The following is a 15881-nucleotide window of genomic DNA, read 5'->3' as shown; positions in this document are numbered from 1 at the left end:
ATCAATGAACAACTAAGGTGCCACAACTATGAGTTGATACTTCTCATCTCTTTCCTTTTTCTGTCTGTATCTCACTCACTAAAAAACCAAACAATATAGGGGTCTTCTGGTTATGACAGTCTTGATGAGTGTTTCGTCTCCTGCATGTTCCTTAGGCAATCATGATTCACCTGATCCAGTGGCTCTAGCACTTTCTGCAGGTTCTCCTGACTCTCCAGCTTCCTTCTCTCAATAGGTCACTCTCTCCCACCTTGCAATGCCCCTTCCAGTATGCAAGCCAACCACAGGAATAAAGGTAAGAATTTTGTTTGTTTGTTTTATTGTTACTACAGTACATTTATGTCCTTTTCCTTTTTCTGTGGCTTACTTGTGTTTTTATGTTCTAGATTATGATTTTATAACTGTTAGGATAGGTAAGTGACTTAGGCTAGGGTGTGTTTTGACTTACACCAAAATTCTGATTATGTAACCCAAAGACCCCCTGTAGTTATATGTATTTCAAACTCTTTACATACAGTGTGTCTGTAAAGTCATGGTGCACTTTTGACCGGTCACAGGAAACCAACAAAAGACGATAGAAATGTGAAATCTGCACCAAATAAAAGGAAAACCCTCCCAGTTTCTGTAGGATGATGTGGCAGCATGTGCGCATGCACAGATGATGACGTAACACCATGTATACAGCAGAGCAGCCCACGGCCATTTCAGTCAAGATGTGGACGGTACAGAGGAAAGTTCAGTGTGTTCTGTGGCTCGCTAAATTTGAATCCGTGACCAAAGTGCAACGTGAATACCGGCGCGTTTATAATGAAGCGCCACGACATTAATCACTTAAAACAGAGAATCACAGACATTATTCACTCTGTTACACCAGACGTCCTTACCTGTGTGTGGCAAGAACTTCACTATTGTTTGGATGTGTGTAGGGCAACAAATGGAGCCCACATCGAACTGCACTGAATAGGTATGAAACTGGGAGAGTTTTCCTTTTATTTGGTGCAGATTTCCACTCTAGCACCTAGGGCAGAGGCCAAGGAGCCATCCCCAGTGCCCGGGCCATCTTTGCTCCAATGGAGCCTTGGCTGCGGGAGGGGAAGAGAGAGACAGAGAGGAAGGGGGGGTGGTGGTGGAGAAGCAAATGGGCGCTTCTCCTATGTGCCCTGGCCGGGAATCGAACCCGGGTCCCCCACACACCAGGCCGACGCTCTACCGCTGAGCCAACCGGCCAGGGCCTATACCTGTATCTTTGAACACCTGCTCTGTCTTTTGTTTTCTTGGCTACATTAGAAGTGGATGCATTGAGTCAAAGGGTCTGTACGTTTTAATGTTTTCTCTTTTTAAATAAAAAAATGCCAAAATGTCATTATGTAAATTTGCGTTATTTTGTATTAGCATCATAAGAGCATGAGAATGCCTGTATCCCCTTATGGTGAACAACACTGAGTAGCCGCAAAATTTTAATTTTTTTCATCAAGCTAACTGACGAGAAATGGTTTATCACTATGGTTTTAATTAGCAGTTTAGCATCAAAAAGCTTTCCGACCTTCCGGGAGAACCATTTGCTGGCTGCAAAAGAGACCTCCAGCCAGTCTGTGCTGTCTCTTGCCCGCCCGCAGAGGGCACTGGCCAAGACGCGTCTCTCCTGTGGTCCTAGTCGGTTTCCCAGGCACAGTGCGCACGCGCATATTTCACTCCGGGTGTCCAGCTTTGTGCCTGATCGATGTCTCCTCAGCCTCTTTTAGCGCGCAGTTTTTAACCCAGATCAATGTTCGGTAAAAAGCAGCGTGTTCCCTGGACACAGGGCGAGAGGGTCTGGGTGGGCCTGAAGGGGTCGGACGGCGCGTCGGACAGCCACACGAGCGGGGCGGGGCGGAGCGGGGCGGGGCTAGACGGCAAGGTCTCGGGCGTCGCTCGCCGGTGGGGCTGGAGCAGGGCGCGGAGCCCCTTACCCAACAGGTACGGAGGCGGCGACTGTGCCAACCGTCTCCTTCGCCGCCCCCTGCGTGTTCGCGAGGTTCCCGGCGCTGGACTAGGGCCTCGGCGCTGGCCTGGGGCAGCACGGAACCCGGTGTGCGGGGTGGGGGACAGCAGGGGTGGGCCGCGGCGGGGGTGGTGGGCCGTCGGGGTCTGGGCTGGTCCCTCCCAACAGAGCGCTCAGCCCCGCGGTGTCCTCCGGTCTGCGTGATTGCGCCCTGAATTCCTCCTGAACTGCAAGGGTCTCTCCTTTCCTGGGCGCGCCCGAGGCATCCCTGAACCTATTCCGAGCCACAGGTTTTCTGTAGGCACATGGTTGAGAAGTTTATGTCAAAACGAAAATCAGAAAACCGTGGACTCAAGCATGGGGGCCTGCATATGGGTTTGGTGTGTCTGTGTTTCTCACTGCTGGGGTCCGCCTTAGCTGGCGGAATGACACTTGAGAGAAGTCATCTTGCGCATCTGTCTTGTCTTCAGGCAGAACCCAGCTCAATCACACAGATGAGGAACGCTGCTGAATTTAAGAAGGCAGTGATTTAGAAACTTCTCGTATATTGCAGTGAGGAGAGAGGCAAGCCCATATTGACCACCTGCTGATGTAGTGTGCTTAAGATACTGAGAGTCAAGGTGCTGTGAGATCTCCATTGATATTCTTTACCTGGTGGACTGCCTGAGCCATGGGAACGTTAACACATTTTAAAAGGCGTTTTGTTCTCAAATATGTTCAGAAACTTCATGGTTAAAGTTTGCTCTGCTACAAAGTATTTCAGAACTGTTAATATGGTAATGGTGATACCAGGAATACCCCACTGGAAGTATAGTGTGGAGAGTTTCCCAGATTTGAGTAAGACATACTGTTTTTCTTGGGCGCTGCCCGTTTAACATCTGAAACAGTTTGGAACTGCAGTTCCAGAATGAAACTCCAGGTTTGCAAGGGGTAGTGTAGTGTAGGTAAGTGTTATGAATTTTACTGGTGCATACACCAGGGGGTCTTGTTAATATAAACATTCTGGTTGGTTGTACATTTATTTCTAATTTCTAACAAGTTCCCAGGTGATGGTGATGGTGCTCCTATCCTACACTTTGAGTACTAAGGGTATAAGTCGCTGGATTGAAAGTGGAAATGATGTTCTGCTTCCTGCTTTCCAGAACAATCTCAATGTTATTATTCTACTACCGTTACCCTTGTGACAGCTGAATTCCATCTAAAATATACTTGTCCAGTGGCCAGTTTGGGCTTGAACATTTCTAATGATGGGAAATTTACCACATACACAGCATTCCCTTTTATCTTAGGATAGGTCAATAAGGAAGTTTTGTTGCTCAAATACATCTTTGCAACTTCCATCTTGTGGTCCCAGGTTATTTCTTAGAATCAAATAGAAAAAAAGTGTAATTTCTCTTAAAAAGGTGACTCACAGTAATAGGTGACAACTGTTCCAAGTTTTCTCCAAACAAAATTGCCCTTGCTTTACCAGGCGGTGGTGCAGTGGATAGAGCATTGGACTGGGATATGGATGATCCAGGTTCAAGACCCCGAGGTCGCCAGCCTGAGCGCGGGCTCACCTGGTTTGATCAAGGCTCACCAGGTTGAGCTCAAGGTCTTTGGCTCAAGCAGGGGGTCACTCAGTCTGCTGTAGCCCCGGGTCAAGGCACATATGAAAAATCAATCAATGAACAACTAAGGAGCCGCAAAGAAGAACTGATGTTTCTCATTTCTCTCGCTTCCTGTCTGTCTGTCCCAATCTGTCCGTCTCTCTGACTTTCTGTCTCTGCCCCCCCCCCAAGAAATTGCCCTTAATTCTCCATGATGTTTCAGTCTGTTTCTTTTAAATTTAGTCCCACTACATGGAGTGTAGTGAGGTCTTTAGCTGGACTTTGAAGATGGATGGGGCTTGCAAGACAAGGGAAGGCATTCTAAGTGGCTGACAGTAGTGTGGAGATGACAGTGCATTAATTCAGAGCTAGGACCATTTGGTCTAAGTAAGAAATGGTATGTTAGTGAAAGATTCTGATTCTATGCAGGTGAGATATATGGGTAAAGCAATATGTTAGAGTGTATAGTGTTTTTTTTTGTTTTTTTTTTTACTGTGGTGTATAATGGGGTTGGAAGTAGAGAAGGAGCGAGGTGGGGTGTCTGGTATGCTTCACATGTCAGTAACAGAGGATTAAGTTGCTGATAATAGTAATGCCTTGTACTAATGTATTACATTTACAGATTACAGGACCTTTCACAGGCATGATTTCATTTGACTTAATAATCTTGTGAGGTAGACCTAGTAGTGTTATAGATGAGGCATTAAAGAGGGAAAATGATTTGCTTTAATTCTCAAAGCTATTAAATGGCAGACCAAAGTGACGACGATGGTAATGGAGAATAAAGGAAGGGTGTACACAGCAGTACTAAGGAAGAATTTGTAAGTTGGGCCTGATGGACATGATGATGCAAAGTAGAAGTTGTTAGAGAGGAGCCAGAAGAGTTGGGAGAATCATAATAGCATTGACAACTGCCACTATAGATTTCACTGTGCCATCTTTATCATTGCCAGTGGCTTTCTAGAGTTATGGTTTGGGAAGGATTGTAGTAGAGGATTCCCAGGTTGCTTAGCCTCTCTCCAGATGCTGGCTGGTGCTGAGGGGACTTGGGTTATTTGACCAAGGGAAATGAGAACTGGGTCCTCTGTCCCCTGAGAAGTAAGTACTGATTCAAATGTATTTAGAGTTTACTATCATCAAGACTCTGAATGTGGCTTTATATAATTTTTCTATTGAAGTTCAGTCTAGGCGCAGTTACACTTGGTTGATGGACACATTTGGTGTCCAGTCTGACCTCCCGAAGCTCCTATATATATCTCCAGGGTTATTCCAGGTTATAGACCCTTGTCATACCCAAAGCCTCACTAAAGTTGTTTTCCCAGAAGAGCTGCACTTTTTTTTAGAGCCCAGAGGTTTTTCTGTGATCCTTTTACCTTGGAAGCCTTTGAGATTGAGATTTAGTGTCACTACCAATTTTCACAGGACTTGGGACTGTCTCTGCAATTTTAGTTTCTTGGGCTCCTATGTAGAGAGGAAAGAGCTACCTTTGCTGGAATGTGTGTGCATGACTCCAGCACACAGAATGTGTGACTTGTAATCTCGTGGTGAGAGTGCTCTTTAAGGATGGAGCTCCTCCATGGGAGAGCTGTCAGAGCCAAATTATATCCCAGAGCCTGGTGTTGGTGCAGGCATCTGATCAACATTGAGAGTTTTCAGTGTTCGGTGCTTAGGATACTGAGGTGAATAAAAGCTCTCTGCCCTGGGGAAATTCATGATGGGACAAGGGAAACAATATTTTAAATAAAATATGATATCATAAGAGATACGTCCAAAATGCTGTGTGATGGTGGAGGAGGGATTAACTAATGCTGTCTGGAGATGTGGAGATGATGGGGAATCCTCAAGAAAGGTGATATTTGAGCTGAGCCTTGAAGATGAGAAGAGAATGGCCCTAGTGACATTTGCAGCATCTGCAGAGGCATACGGGAGAAGGTAAGTGAATTCAAGTGGCTGGAATATAAGAGAACTTTGGTCTCAAAGGAGAAGTGATCGATGAGACTAGATATGTAACAAAGCCAGGTTTTTAATGGCTTGTAGTGCTGAACTAAGATTTATTTTTGTAGGCACGGAAAGCATTGGAAGGTTTTAGGCAGGGAGGTGAGTACATTGTATTTGGGAAAGTGTGGAAGTAAACTGGAAGGGGAGAATCTGGATGAGGGACACCTGGAGACTTGAGTAACCTGGGCATGGTGTAAGGCCGGGCTCTGGATAGAACAAGAGAGAGGGAATAGCTGAGATGACTGTTTTCTATTTTGGGTAATGGTGGTTTCAGTAGTAAAGGGAACAGAGAGGAGGAAGAGGGGAGGATAGCATGTTGAGACATGTTGAACTTGGGGGCATCTGTGGCACTTGGCAGACAGGTGAAAATGTGGGTCTGAGGTTCAGAAGAGTCTGTGCCTATGGGCGGTAGGTGAAAGTGGTAGTTGATGCTGTGGGAATAAATGAGCCCAGCCGCGCTTACAGAAGGCTGAAGATAACAGGAGGTGAGAAGGATGAGTACACAAAGGGAAAGAGAATGTAGTAGAGGAAAAAGTTCCAGGAAAAGGGTCAGCCTCGGTTGCCACAGGGAGATCAAGTAGGGGGAGCTTGGGAAGTGTGTCTTGAGATTAGGTGGTTAGGTTGTGGTCACGGGGCTCTTACTTATTTTAGTGTGAGCAGCCTCAGTGGAGTGTTAGGGACGGGAACCAGGCAGAGGGAGGAATGGATGGGAAGTGAGGGCAAGGAGGGTGTACTCACTGACTAGTTCAGCTGGGAAGAAAGGAAAAGAGATAAAGAGATGTTGGCAACTTGTGGAGGCAGTTACAGACTAGAAGCAGTATTCCTAGAAGAGTCTGAGTATAGGTTATCCGATGACATGTAAGAGCCAGCAGAGAGGGTGCAGTGGAAGGCACAAGGGAAAGGATTGTTCAGTCAGGTCCTCAGAGAAAAAGAAAGGGGTTGGCCCTGATTATAAGGGGTCGTTTCCTTTGTAGAGGAATGGCAGAAGTAAGGAAAGAAGGTATACAGAAGGAGGCAATGTCTATTGCAGATATATCTAAATTTGCAAAGGAATTCTCATCTAATAGGCTCAGATTCTTTTTCAGGTTATGTGCTGAGGGGCTCAGACAGGAATAGGGACTTGAAAGTAGTAAGGGAGGCATGAAATAGCTGACCAGGGAAAGGGAGAGACAGCAGACTTGTGAGTACCCTTCAAAATACCGAAATACGCTGTCCTCCTCTCTGTAATAATGCCTGGCATTTACTGAGCACTGTATACCAGGCACTCTTCTAAGTGCTCTTCAGGCATTCTTAGTGTGATTTTTCCAACAACTCTGTTAGAAAGGTGGTATTATTATCTCCATTTTACAGAAGAGGAAATTGAAGCATGGAGGATTACTTAGGCTTTGCGGTACTTTTATGTTTGATGAATCTCTTCTACAAAAATGGCATTCCTTCCCCTGAGGCATCAAAGAAGGCAGGAATTTAATTCCATCTCACAGTGTCTAGACCTTGAGGGGCTGGAGTCTAGGGCTGCTAAGGAGGGAGTCTTACCACACCAGTCTGTGGGTACAATCAGGACGTGGATGAGCAGGGTGGTGAGGTTAGTGTGCTGCCAGCTTTTTACAACTATGCAGGAAACTCTGGGATCCTTGAGTGACATATCAGCATCTTGACTAGACAGACAATGACTAATAGTGTAAGGTATTATAGGCTGAGACTGTGAATAAAAAAAAGAGATCTTTGTCAGCCAGAAAAAGAATTTTTTCTGCCATCATGGGACTAGAAAGAGCTATAACCTTACATAATAGCATAGATAATTAATACTTACCTTTTGTGTTTTCCCCATTGTTGCGGTCATTAGAACTTGCAGGTAAGGGGAACTCCTGACTTGAGTGAAAGCGGGAATGGTGGGATGGCATGGGTAGAGGAGAAATGGACTTACCTCTTTCTGCTGCAGCCACTGGAACATCATTTCCGTGTCCTTCGTCTTGAGGTTGCCATGGATACGCCTTTGCGCGGTGACTTGAGATTGATTTCCATTATGATCAGGTGATGACGTGGATTTAAAAAGAGAGAGGACAGAATTCTCTGTTTCTGGGGAGTGGCCAGAGAGCTGCCCAAAAGGCAGAGCCCAGCACAGCCCAGGTGGCTGTGGCTTTGTTGGCTGCTTTGGCTTTTGCTGAAGTTGTGAAATGGTGCATCTCTGTTTTTAGAGCGCAGGCTCTGGATTCCCTGCCTGCAGGGTCCTAGTGCCAGAGATGTGCAGGTTGATTCATGAGGAAGGACCAGGAGGAACTTCAAACAGGCGGCTAAGTAGGACTTATGCTGGCACTGGCAGGGGTGCAGTTCTTGAGTACTGGCCTGCACTCCAGTGTTGCCTTCCTGCAAAAGGTCCTTTTATCGAGGATAAGTGAAGCATATTGTGTCATTTTCCTTGCTGGGTCTTGGAGGTCTGGGCCCTATTGGAGGCTGGCCTGGCAGTCACTGGGTATTCATACTTTGGGAGAAGGTAGAGCTGCATGCAGATTGGGAATGGCCTGCAGACATTTCTGGGGATAATAAGGCGCTAGAGAAGGTCTAGGCCCTCTCTGTGTGAGATCTTTAAAGCAGATATGGGAGTAGGACCTAGGAACAAAAGGCCCTGTAGGTCTTTCTTCTGGCTTCCTGTGTATAGCTGGATTTCAGCCTTCCAGGCTCCTAGCCTCCATTCCCCACTCAGCATACCTCTCCTTTCCTAAGGGACTTCCATCCACACCTAGCCCTTTCCTACTAGTGCTTTCAGGGATGTATAACTTCACTCTGGTCTTAGAAAATCTGGATCTTACTAATTACCATTGTTTCATTATATCTCTTTGTAACCAAACCAGTCTGTACCCAATGCCTAATGCAGTTCAGTTCAAGTGTGTGGACCCCACTGTCAAACTACCTGGATTTCAAACCAGTTCCTTTATGAGTGGGATCAGGGAAAGCCAACAGTTGCATTAGCCCAGGGTCAAGGTTAGGTGAGGCAAGACAAGAGGTGGTCAAGAGTTCCAAGGATGCTGTTGTACCAGGAAAAGCAAGGTAGAAGTGGCACAGGCTGGGTGCCACAAAGGCTTTCCTCCTTAATTCCCAACAATCGACCTGTTTTCCTGTCATATTCTGAAATGTTCTCCAAGACCTGTTTATCAGATGCAGAATTTTTCTTCTTTCCTATTTTCCTAGGCATTTTAGTAGTATTTAATATCATTAGGGAGGAAAATGGATTAAAAATCTAGGGAGTATCTGTCTTCTCCTTGGCTGAGGGAACATGTAACTTGGAACTGTGCTGTGTGACATGAGGTGGGGCCCAGTGGTGCTGTGGAAGGATTATATACCTGTCAAATGTGCCCCCTGCCATTTTCAGGCCATGAGACTGAGAGTGAGTCATATGACTTCTGAGACTCAGGTCCATCACCTGTAGATTGGAGATAATGGAATCTGCTTTGTCTGCATGACAGGTGCATTTTGGAAGGAGATCATGAAATGCATGCGTTAGTGTACACAGGTAAATTTGCCCCAGAGGATGCCCTAAGAACAAGACTTACTTTCTGCTGACATGTTCAGTTTCCCTTCCCATTCCTCCACCCAATTCTGTTAATGTTTTCAATCATCATTCCATTTTTCATGCTTGAAAACTCCCAATTTCTCATTCATTCATTCACTCACTTATTCGTGCATTCATTTATTTATGCAACATTTGAGTTCCTACTGTGTGCAGTTTCACCATGATGCACCCTGCCAGTTATGATGAAGATGATGTCTGTAGTTCCTTGAGCACTTATTCTGTGCCTGGCACTGTGCTAAATGGTTTACTTCAATCTTGTTGAGTCTTGCCTGACCTGTGGTGGCGCAGTGGATAAAGCGTCAACCTGGAAACACTGAGGTTGCCAGTTCAAAACCCTGGGCTTGCCTGGTCAAGGCACATATGGGAGTTGATGCTTCCTGCTCCTCCCCCCCTTCTCTCTCTCTCTCTCTCTCTCTCTCTCTCTCTCTCTCTCTCCTCTCTATAATGAATAAATAAAGTCTTTTAAAAAAATCTTGTTGAGTCCTTATAACATCCCTGTGCAATAGGCATTATTTCCTCCTTTTTTCAGACAAGATAACTGGGGCTCTGAGTTAAATATCTTGATCAGAGTCATAAGGTGAGGGAGTAGGAGAACTAAGGCTGTGCCCACATCTCTGTCTGTGGAGCCCACGCAGACCCATGCCTCTTTCTCCATGTCTAATCTCTCTTCCTGTCTTCCCAGGACTTGTTGGTACTTTTGCTAAATGGGCCTCTTTTCTCTCTCTGTCGTGACCCTCCTCACTCCTTGCTCATTGTTGCAGCAGCCCCCTTGCTGTTATCCCCATCTTTACCAAGTTGCTCCTCTCTCCCATCACCCTACTGTGCCACCAGTTTGATCTTCCTAAAGTAGTTTCCATTATGCTAGCCTCATGCTCAGGAAGAGCCTGGCTTCCTGTTGTTATTGTATCAAGGACATCTATCTATAGGTGTTATTAAATTTACTATCTATACTTCCTTCTAGTGTATCTCAATATTAATGTATTTAATTAGTCAATAAATGATTGACTCTCTGAGCTATGGGTGATGGGATCATAAAGAGGAATAGTTGTGGGCTCTACTTTGAAAGGCTTATTATATTTTTTTTGTTTTGTTATTTTGTAACAGAGAGGGACAGATAGGGACAGACAGACAGGAAAAGAGAGAGATGAGAAGCATCAATTCTTTTGTTGCGGCTCCTTAGTTGTTCACTGATTGCTTTCTCATATGTGCCTTGACCGGGGAGCTACAGCAGACCGAGTAACCCCTTGCTCAAGCCAGTGACCTTGGGCTCAAGCTGGTGAGCTTTGCTCAAACCAGATGAACCTGCGCTCAAGCTCGTGACCTCAGGATTTCGAACCTGGGTCCTCTGCATCCAAGTCCGACGCTCCATCCACTGAGCCACTGCCTGGTCAGGCAAAAGGCTTATAGTTTAATAGAACTTATCTTGAGTTCTTCATTTCAGTCCAGCTAGTCTTCTTTGATATTCCCCAGTGAAGTAAAATTGTTTGTCTTTACTCATACTGTGTTCACAACTTAAAGTTTTTGTAGGTCTTTCTTCTCCACATATCCAAAAAACAATCTAAAATTTGAAGCATAGTCACGTACCCCTTTTCTTTCTAGCTTATCTTTCTCCTGTCTGAAATCCTTATAGTATTTATTGGTTAGATAGTTCAAGACTTATATACTATCTGTTGTCATGCCAGGTGATTCTTTGCACTTCTACAGCTTATGGACTTTTCTGTGCTTTATCTTATTTGAGCCTCATAACATTAATGTTGATTATTATCCCCATGTTATAGGAGCAGAAACAGCCTCTCAAAAAGTTAGGTGACTATATGTACCTGTGTGGCTAGTGAGTTGTGAGGTGGTTCTTATATCCGAGCTCTTTTGAATCTCTGAACGCAGTGTGATCTAGAGCTGTGTTTTTCAACCGCTGGTCCACAGATTGGTGCCAGTCTGCCAGAAATTTCATGCCAGTTCACAAAAGAGTTAACCACTCTGATGTATGAAGATTATAGACCAGTGATCTTAGTTGAATTCCGTTATGCTCAGTGATTTCTGCCCTAGCAGTCCCTGAAATAATTCTCATATTTTCACTGGTCTCCAAGTGTGAAAAGGTTGAAAACCACTGGTCTAGAGGGAGAGCATGGCCTTGGGATCCTAGAGGTACGTGTGATAACAGTGAACATGTGCAGAGAGTTTTAGTCTAGGCTTTGGTTCCAGTTTTGGTTCTACTTCTCACCTTCTGTGTAACTTCAGGGAATTGACCCAGTTCTCTAAGCCTCAGTGTCCTTGTCAGCAATGTCTGGTGTTATTGTGATGTCCAAATATGATGATAACAACATTGTTATTAGCTAGCTTCTGTTGAATACTTATTAAATACTAGGCAATGTCTTAAATATTTTATGTGGAGTATCTCAGCTGGTCTGCACAATAGCTCCCTGAGATATGTTCTTTGATTGTCCCCAATTGACAGATGAGGAAATCAAGGCACAGAGATGTTAAATAACTGGACTGAATTTATGTAGCTACCAAGTGATGAAGCTAAGAATTGGATGTAAGCAGCCTGAGTCTAAAACCGAGATGCTCTGTAGACTGTAAAATGTTCTGAACATGTGAAGTCCATACTGTAAGGACCTGCATGGCTCTGTCCACCTGTGTAATGGTGTTTAGGGAACAAAGGAGGCAACATGGAGATTTTGCAGGGGAGAAGAGAAATGGTTTCCTGAAGCATCTGGCCAGGATTGAAGATGTAGAGAGGTGTTTTGGGGCCTTAGATCTGGCTATCATGCTATTAGGCTATCTGGCCTGCCTTAGAGGGTGGAGTGGAAGAAGACCCAGTGAAGCCCAGTTCAGACAAGGAAGGTATCTCTGCACCCAGTGGATCTAGATCTATATCACACCCAGTGGAACGATAGGTCAGACCCCAGGCCAACCTTGTTGGCTACGTAGTAACAAGGACCCTGATCTGTTGGTTCCTAACCCATTTTAGATGGGTAAATGAATGAAGTTAGTCCTCTGGAGACCCTTCACTAGAATGCACATCTTATTAAGTCAAACATTTTTTCATTGTTAAAGTAATACATGGTTAAAGAAATTTTGTGAACTACGGAAATATTGAAAATAAACCATCTTATTATTTCTGTTAAAGAGATGCCTGAGGGGCAAGGCCAAGAGTACAAGGGGCAGGTGGTCAAGGTAACTGGGCCTTGTGCTTGTGATCTTTGCCCTTATGAATCCAATTGAATGTGATAATCTTTAGGTTCAGAACCTAACCCTTTATAACAACCAGAAGGGAGAAGAGCGACTGGCAACCTTTGCTAGATTGGGGGGCCTGGGATATTGACTTGCTTTGCTGTGTTTGTTAAATTGCCTCTGGTACTGGCCTTCCTTTGCTGGGTGTTGGGCAGGGCCTGGCTCCTCTGGCCCAGTGTGAGATTGAAATCCAGACCCTAATGTTATGGGTTTGGACCCTGAGTCCAGAGTTTAGAGAGGGGAGAGAGAAGGGGGTAAAAAACCCTCATTTTGTCTGTGTGGAGGCTCTGGGCAGCTGATGGTTTTGAGGTGTCACTTGATGCTTTCAGGCCTGTGGAGGCCTCACATCGTGGGAAGGGCAGGGTGGTGGTGGGGATGCAGTCTAGGAGGAGTGTCAGGACTATACTCCTAGCCCTGGGACAGTGAACTCTAGAGGTGAATGCTGAGGGTCTGTGGCTGGGCCTAGCCTCTTAATCCCTGCCTTTCTTGTCTGGCCCAGGTGAAGCATGAGGGCACTAGGACCCAGAGGCTAGCACAGTTCCTGACAAGTCTAGAGCAGCACTAGCGCAGAGTGAGACTCATCAGCTGGCAAGCAGGATTCGGTGTCTCTGGGTTTAGGAATCCTCGGGCAGCAGAGGGGACTTGCTCTTCAGTCCCCGTCTCTGTCCCAGTAGGTCCATGGATGGGGTAGGGCCACATCTGATGGCTTCTGTGTCTGTCCATGAGGGCCTGGAGCCCTGACCCTCCTGCTTAGGTTTCTGCCTTTTCTCTCTATCTTTGGCCAGCCAGGGAGTGGGTTGAGGCCCGTTGAGCACCATGGCCCAGAGCAAGAGGCACGTGTATAGCCGGGTAAGAGGCCCTGATCTGGGATGGCCCTGGGAGGGCTGCTGGAAATGGCCTGGTGCCTGTGGACATTGCTGTGGGGGCTGGGGAGACAGCCTGGAGCTGCGATGGGGCCATTCACAGCCCTGACGGTGTTAGGCTGGCCTGGCTTCCCCTCCCAGAGTTGAGCCCACAGTGGGGGATGGCGAGGCGTGATCTTTGGCTTTAACTGGACCTCCGACCAGAGGTTCCTGAGGTGGGGGCTAGCCTATCTTTGGGACTCTGAATGGGGTCGGTGAATTGGAATGGCTTTACAGTGAAGCCTTTCTTTAGAGCTGCTTTGTTTTGTGTCACTTGCTTTCTCTCTCTCCTGGCTATGATAAATCTCTATCTACTGTTGTGTCTACCTGGTTCAGAGAGGCATATCAGGGTTTGGAGGTTGGGGAGAGACTCTAAGTTTGGGGCCAGCCTTATGTCACTGTCAGTTCCTTATTTTGATAGGCCCATGAGAGGCACCCTACATATCCCAGGTATGACTTGGGGTCCTGGAGCCCCTGGGAGTTCCTAACCTTGCTCACCTTCCTGGATAGGCTCTTTAGGGAAGGGAGTTAGGGAGTGACAGGCTCTGGCATGGCTGCCTTCTGAAGCCAAGTAGGGGCATCGGAAGAAAGCCCTGTGGAGTCTTTAGGACCATGGTGTTACTTCCTCACGCCTCATTTGTTTGCTGCAAGGCCCCTGGTTCATGGAGCTGCTATAGCCGAAAATGGCTCAGGTGTGATTTTCTTCTGAACTGTGGGCCTATTTGGGTCCTAATTTCATGCTTCCTGTTATCACTGGTGTGTCAAAAGCTGAGAGCTTCCCAAGGACAATGTGTAGTCTGTTCCTTTGCCTTGTCCATCCTTGAGGTAGTAAGCCATCCATTTGGACCATTGGGCAGAATCTTGAGGGCAGAGTTCAAGACAGATCTGAAGTACTTGATTTACCTGGCCTTTGTTTTATTTTTGTAAGAGCATAATATGGGGGAAGGCTCTCTAGAACTTGGGGAGTGGAGAGTTGATAGAACACTGCTCTGGTCAGAAGAAGGGAGTTAAATGGTGAATGGGCTGCAGAGAGGCAGCCAGGAGTGTAATGGTAGGTGTGTGGATGGTGTTGGGGGGAGTCGGGTCTGGAAGGAGTGGTGGTGATCTGAGGCCTGGAAGGAGGCACAGTTGTGTGCTTCTGAAAGGGAGAGGCCTGAGCCATTTGAACACAGGGAAGACAGGCAGCAGTGGGGAGGGAAACAGAATTCACTGGGGTCACCTACTGAATCTCCTGTCTTTCCAGCTCAGGCTCCGAGTCGGAGCACTGGGTTGCTGGGAGCCTGGTCAAACTGAATTACTTGTGCTTCATTCCCTTTTTTGGGGGGAGGTAGAGGCTGGTGGCTAGTGCTCCTGAGAAAGCAGCCATGTGGTGACATTCACAGATCTATCAATGAATGCTGATTTGTTATAAAATTTAAATATAAACTCTTAAAAATTCTGGCAGGTTCCAGAGGAGTTCAGAAATGTCACTGACATTCATCAGAAGGGACGTTGCAAGTTCACTTCATTTCACCCTGTAAATGGGGTTCAGGGAAGTGACTCCTGGTCCTTTTTCAGTCCGGGACTCTGGTCCCTTTCTTAGGCACTAGGACACCCTTGACCTGAGGCCTTGAACTGTGTGTTTGCACGTGTTTTTCAGACACCTAGCGGCAGCAGAATGAGTGCAGAGGCAAGCAGCCGGCCTCTGCGAGTGGGCTCCCGCGTGGAGGTGATTGGAAAAGGGCACCGAGGCACTGTGGCCTATGTTGGAGCCACACTCTTTGCCACTGGCAAATGGGTGGGCGTGATTCTGGATGAAGCAAAGGGCAAGAATGATGGAACTGTCCAAGGCAAGAAGTACTTCACTTGTGATGAAGGGCATGGCATCTTTGTGCGCCAGTCCCAGGTACTCACCATATGAGTCCCTTGCAGGAGTCACTTCCCTGAGTGACTCACCATTCTGTGTTTGTGTATGTGTGCATGTTTGCACACTCTTGTATGTGCAGCGAGTATATTGGTGCTCCCTTTTCCTGGGCATGTGCATAAGTCCCTGGTTGAGAGATTGGGACACAGTGGGGGAGTGAAGATTGGAGATACATTCTTAGGGAACTGCCCTGTACCCCAGGCTTGCTTGGGGCCTGGGGATGGGCCCGTGTTACAGTGTAACATTCTTGATCTGGCTATGTCTACTCTATTCTATGGCCTCAGATCCAGGTATTTGAAGATGGAGCAGATACCACTTCCCCAGAGACACCTGATTCTTCCGCCTCAAAGGCCCTCAAAAGAGGTAACAACCACCCACTTAAGTTGCCACTCCACGACCATGGTCCCTTTGACTTCTCCTAGAACATAGGGCCACAGTGGATCCCGAGATTGTCTATCACCACCATCTTCTCTTGTTACAGCTTTCTTATCTGCCATAATGTTTTCTTGCATTCCACAGAGGGAACTGACTCAGTTGCGAAGACCAGCAAACTGGTGAGTGGTTGGGAGTGGCAGTGGGAAATAATAGAGAGAAGGAGGGGAAGGAGAAAGAGAGGGGGGAGACCTGGTGCCAGGCAGGTAGAAGCAGTAGGTGAGTAAATTCAGTTAGTAAATTGAGTTAGCCTTCTAGTCTCCAGCCTCCTTGA

General features: G+C 46.5%; 1 protein-coding gene across 8 annotated transcripts in view; it reads left to right on the top strand.

Annotated features, from left to right (window-relative positions):
• The first annotated feature begins 1872 nt into the window (after positions 1-1872).
• The window catches only part of DCTN1 (dynactin subunit 1), a 29806-nt gene continuing 15797 nt past the window's right edge, over positions 1873-15881 (top strand). For 3 of the 8 annotated variants that reach the window (XM_066267430.1, XM_066267429.1, XM_066267425.1), the window contains exons 1-4: positions 12995-13219; positions 14912-15157; positions 15460-15538; positions 15695-15729. In XM_066267430.1, the coding sequence (XP_066123527.1) occupies positions 13187-13219; positions 14912-15157; positions 15460-15538; positions 15695-15729 (393 nt within the window). In that variant the 5' untranslated portion in view covers positions 12995-13186. Of the gene's footprint in view, positions 1957-2046; positions 2069-12992; positions 13220-14911; positions 15158-15459; positions 15539-15694; positions 15730-15881 lie in introns of those variants that run through there. The other 5 variants (XM_066267427.1, XM_066267428.1, XM_066267423.1 and 2 more) reach the window with 5 other exon arrangements.

The sequence above is a fragment of the Saccopteryx bilineata genome, chromosome 3 (assembly GCF_036850765.1).
Source record: "Saccopteryx bilineata isolate mSacBil1 chromosome 3, mSacBil1_pri_phased_curated, whole genome shotgun sequence".
Classification (NCBI taxonomy): domain Eukaryota; kingdom Metazoa; phylum Chordata; class Mammalia; order Chiroptera; family Emballonuridae; genus Saccopteryx; species Saccopteryx bilineata.
This window is presented reverse-complemented; position numbering and strand designations above follow the sequence as displayed.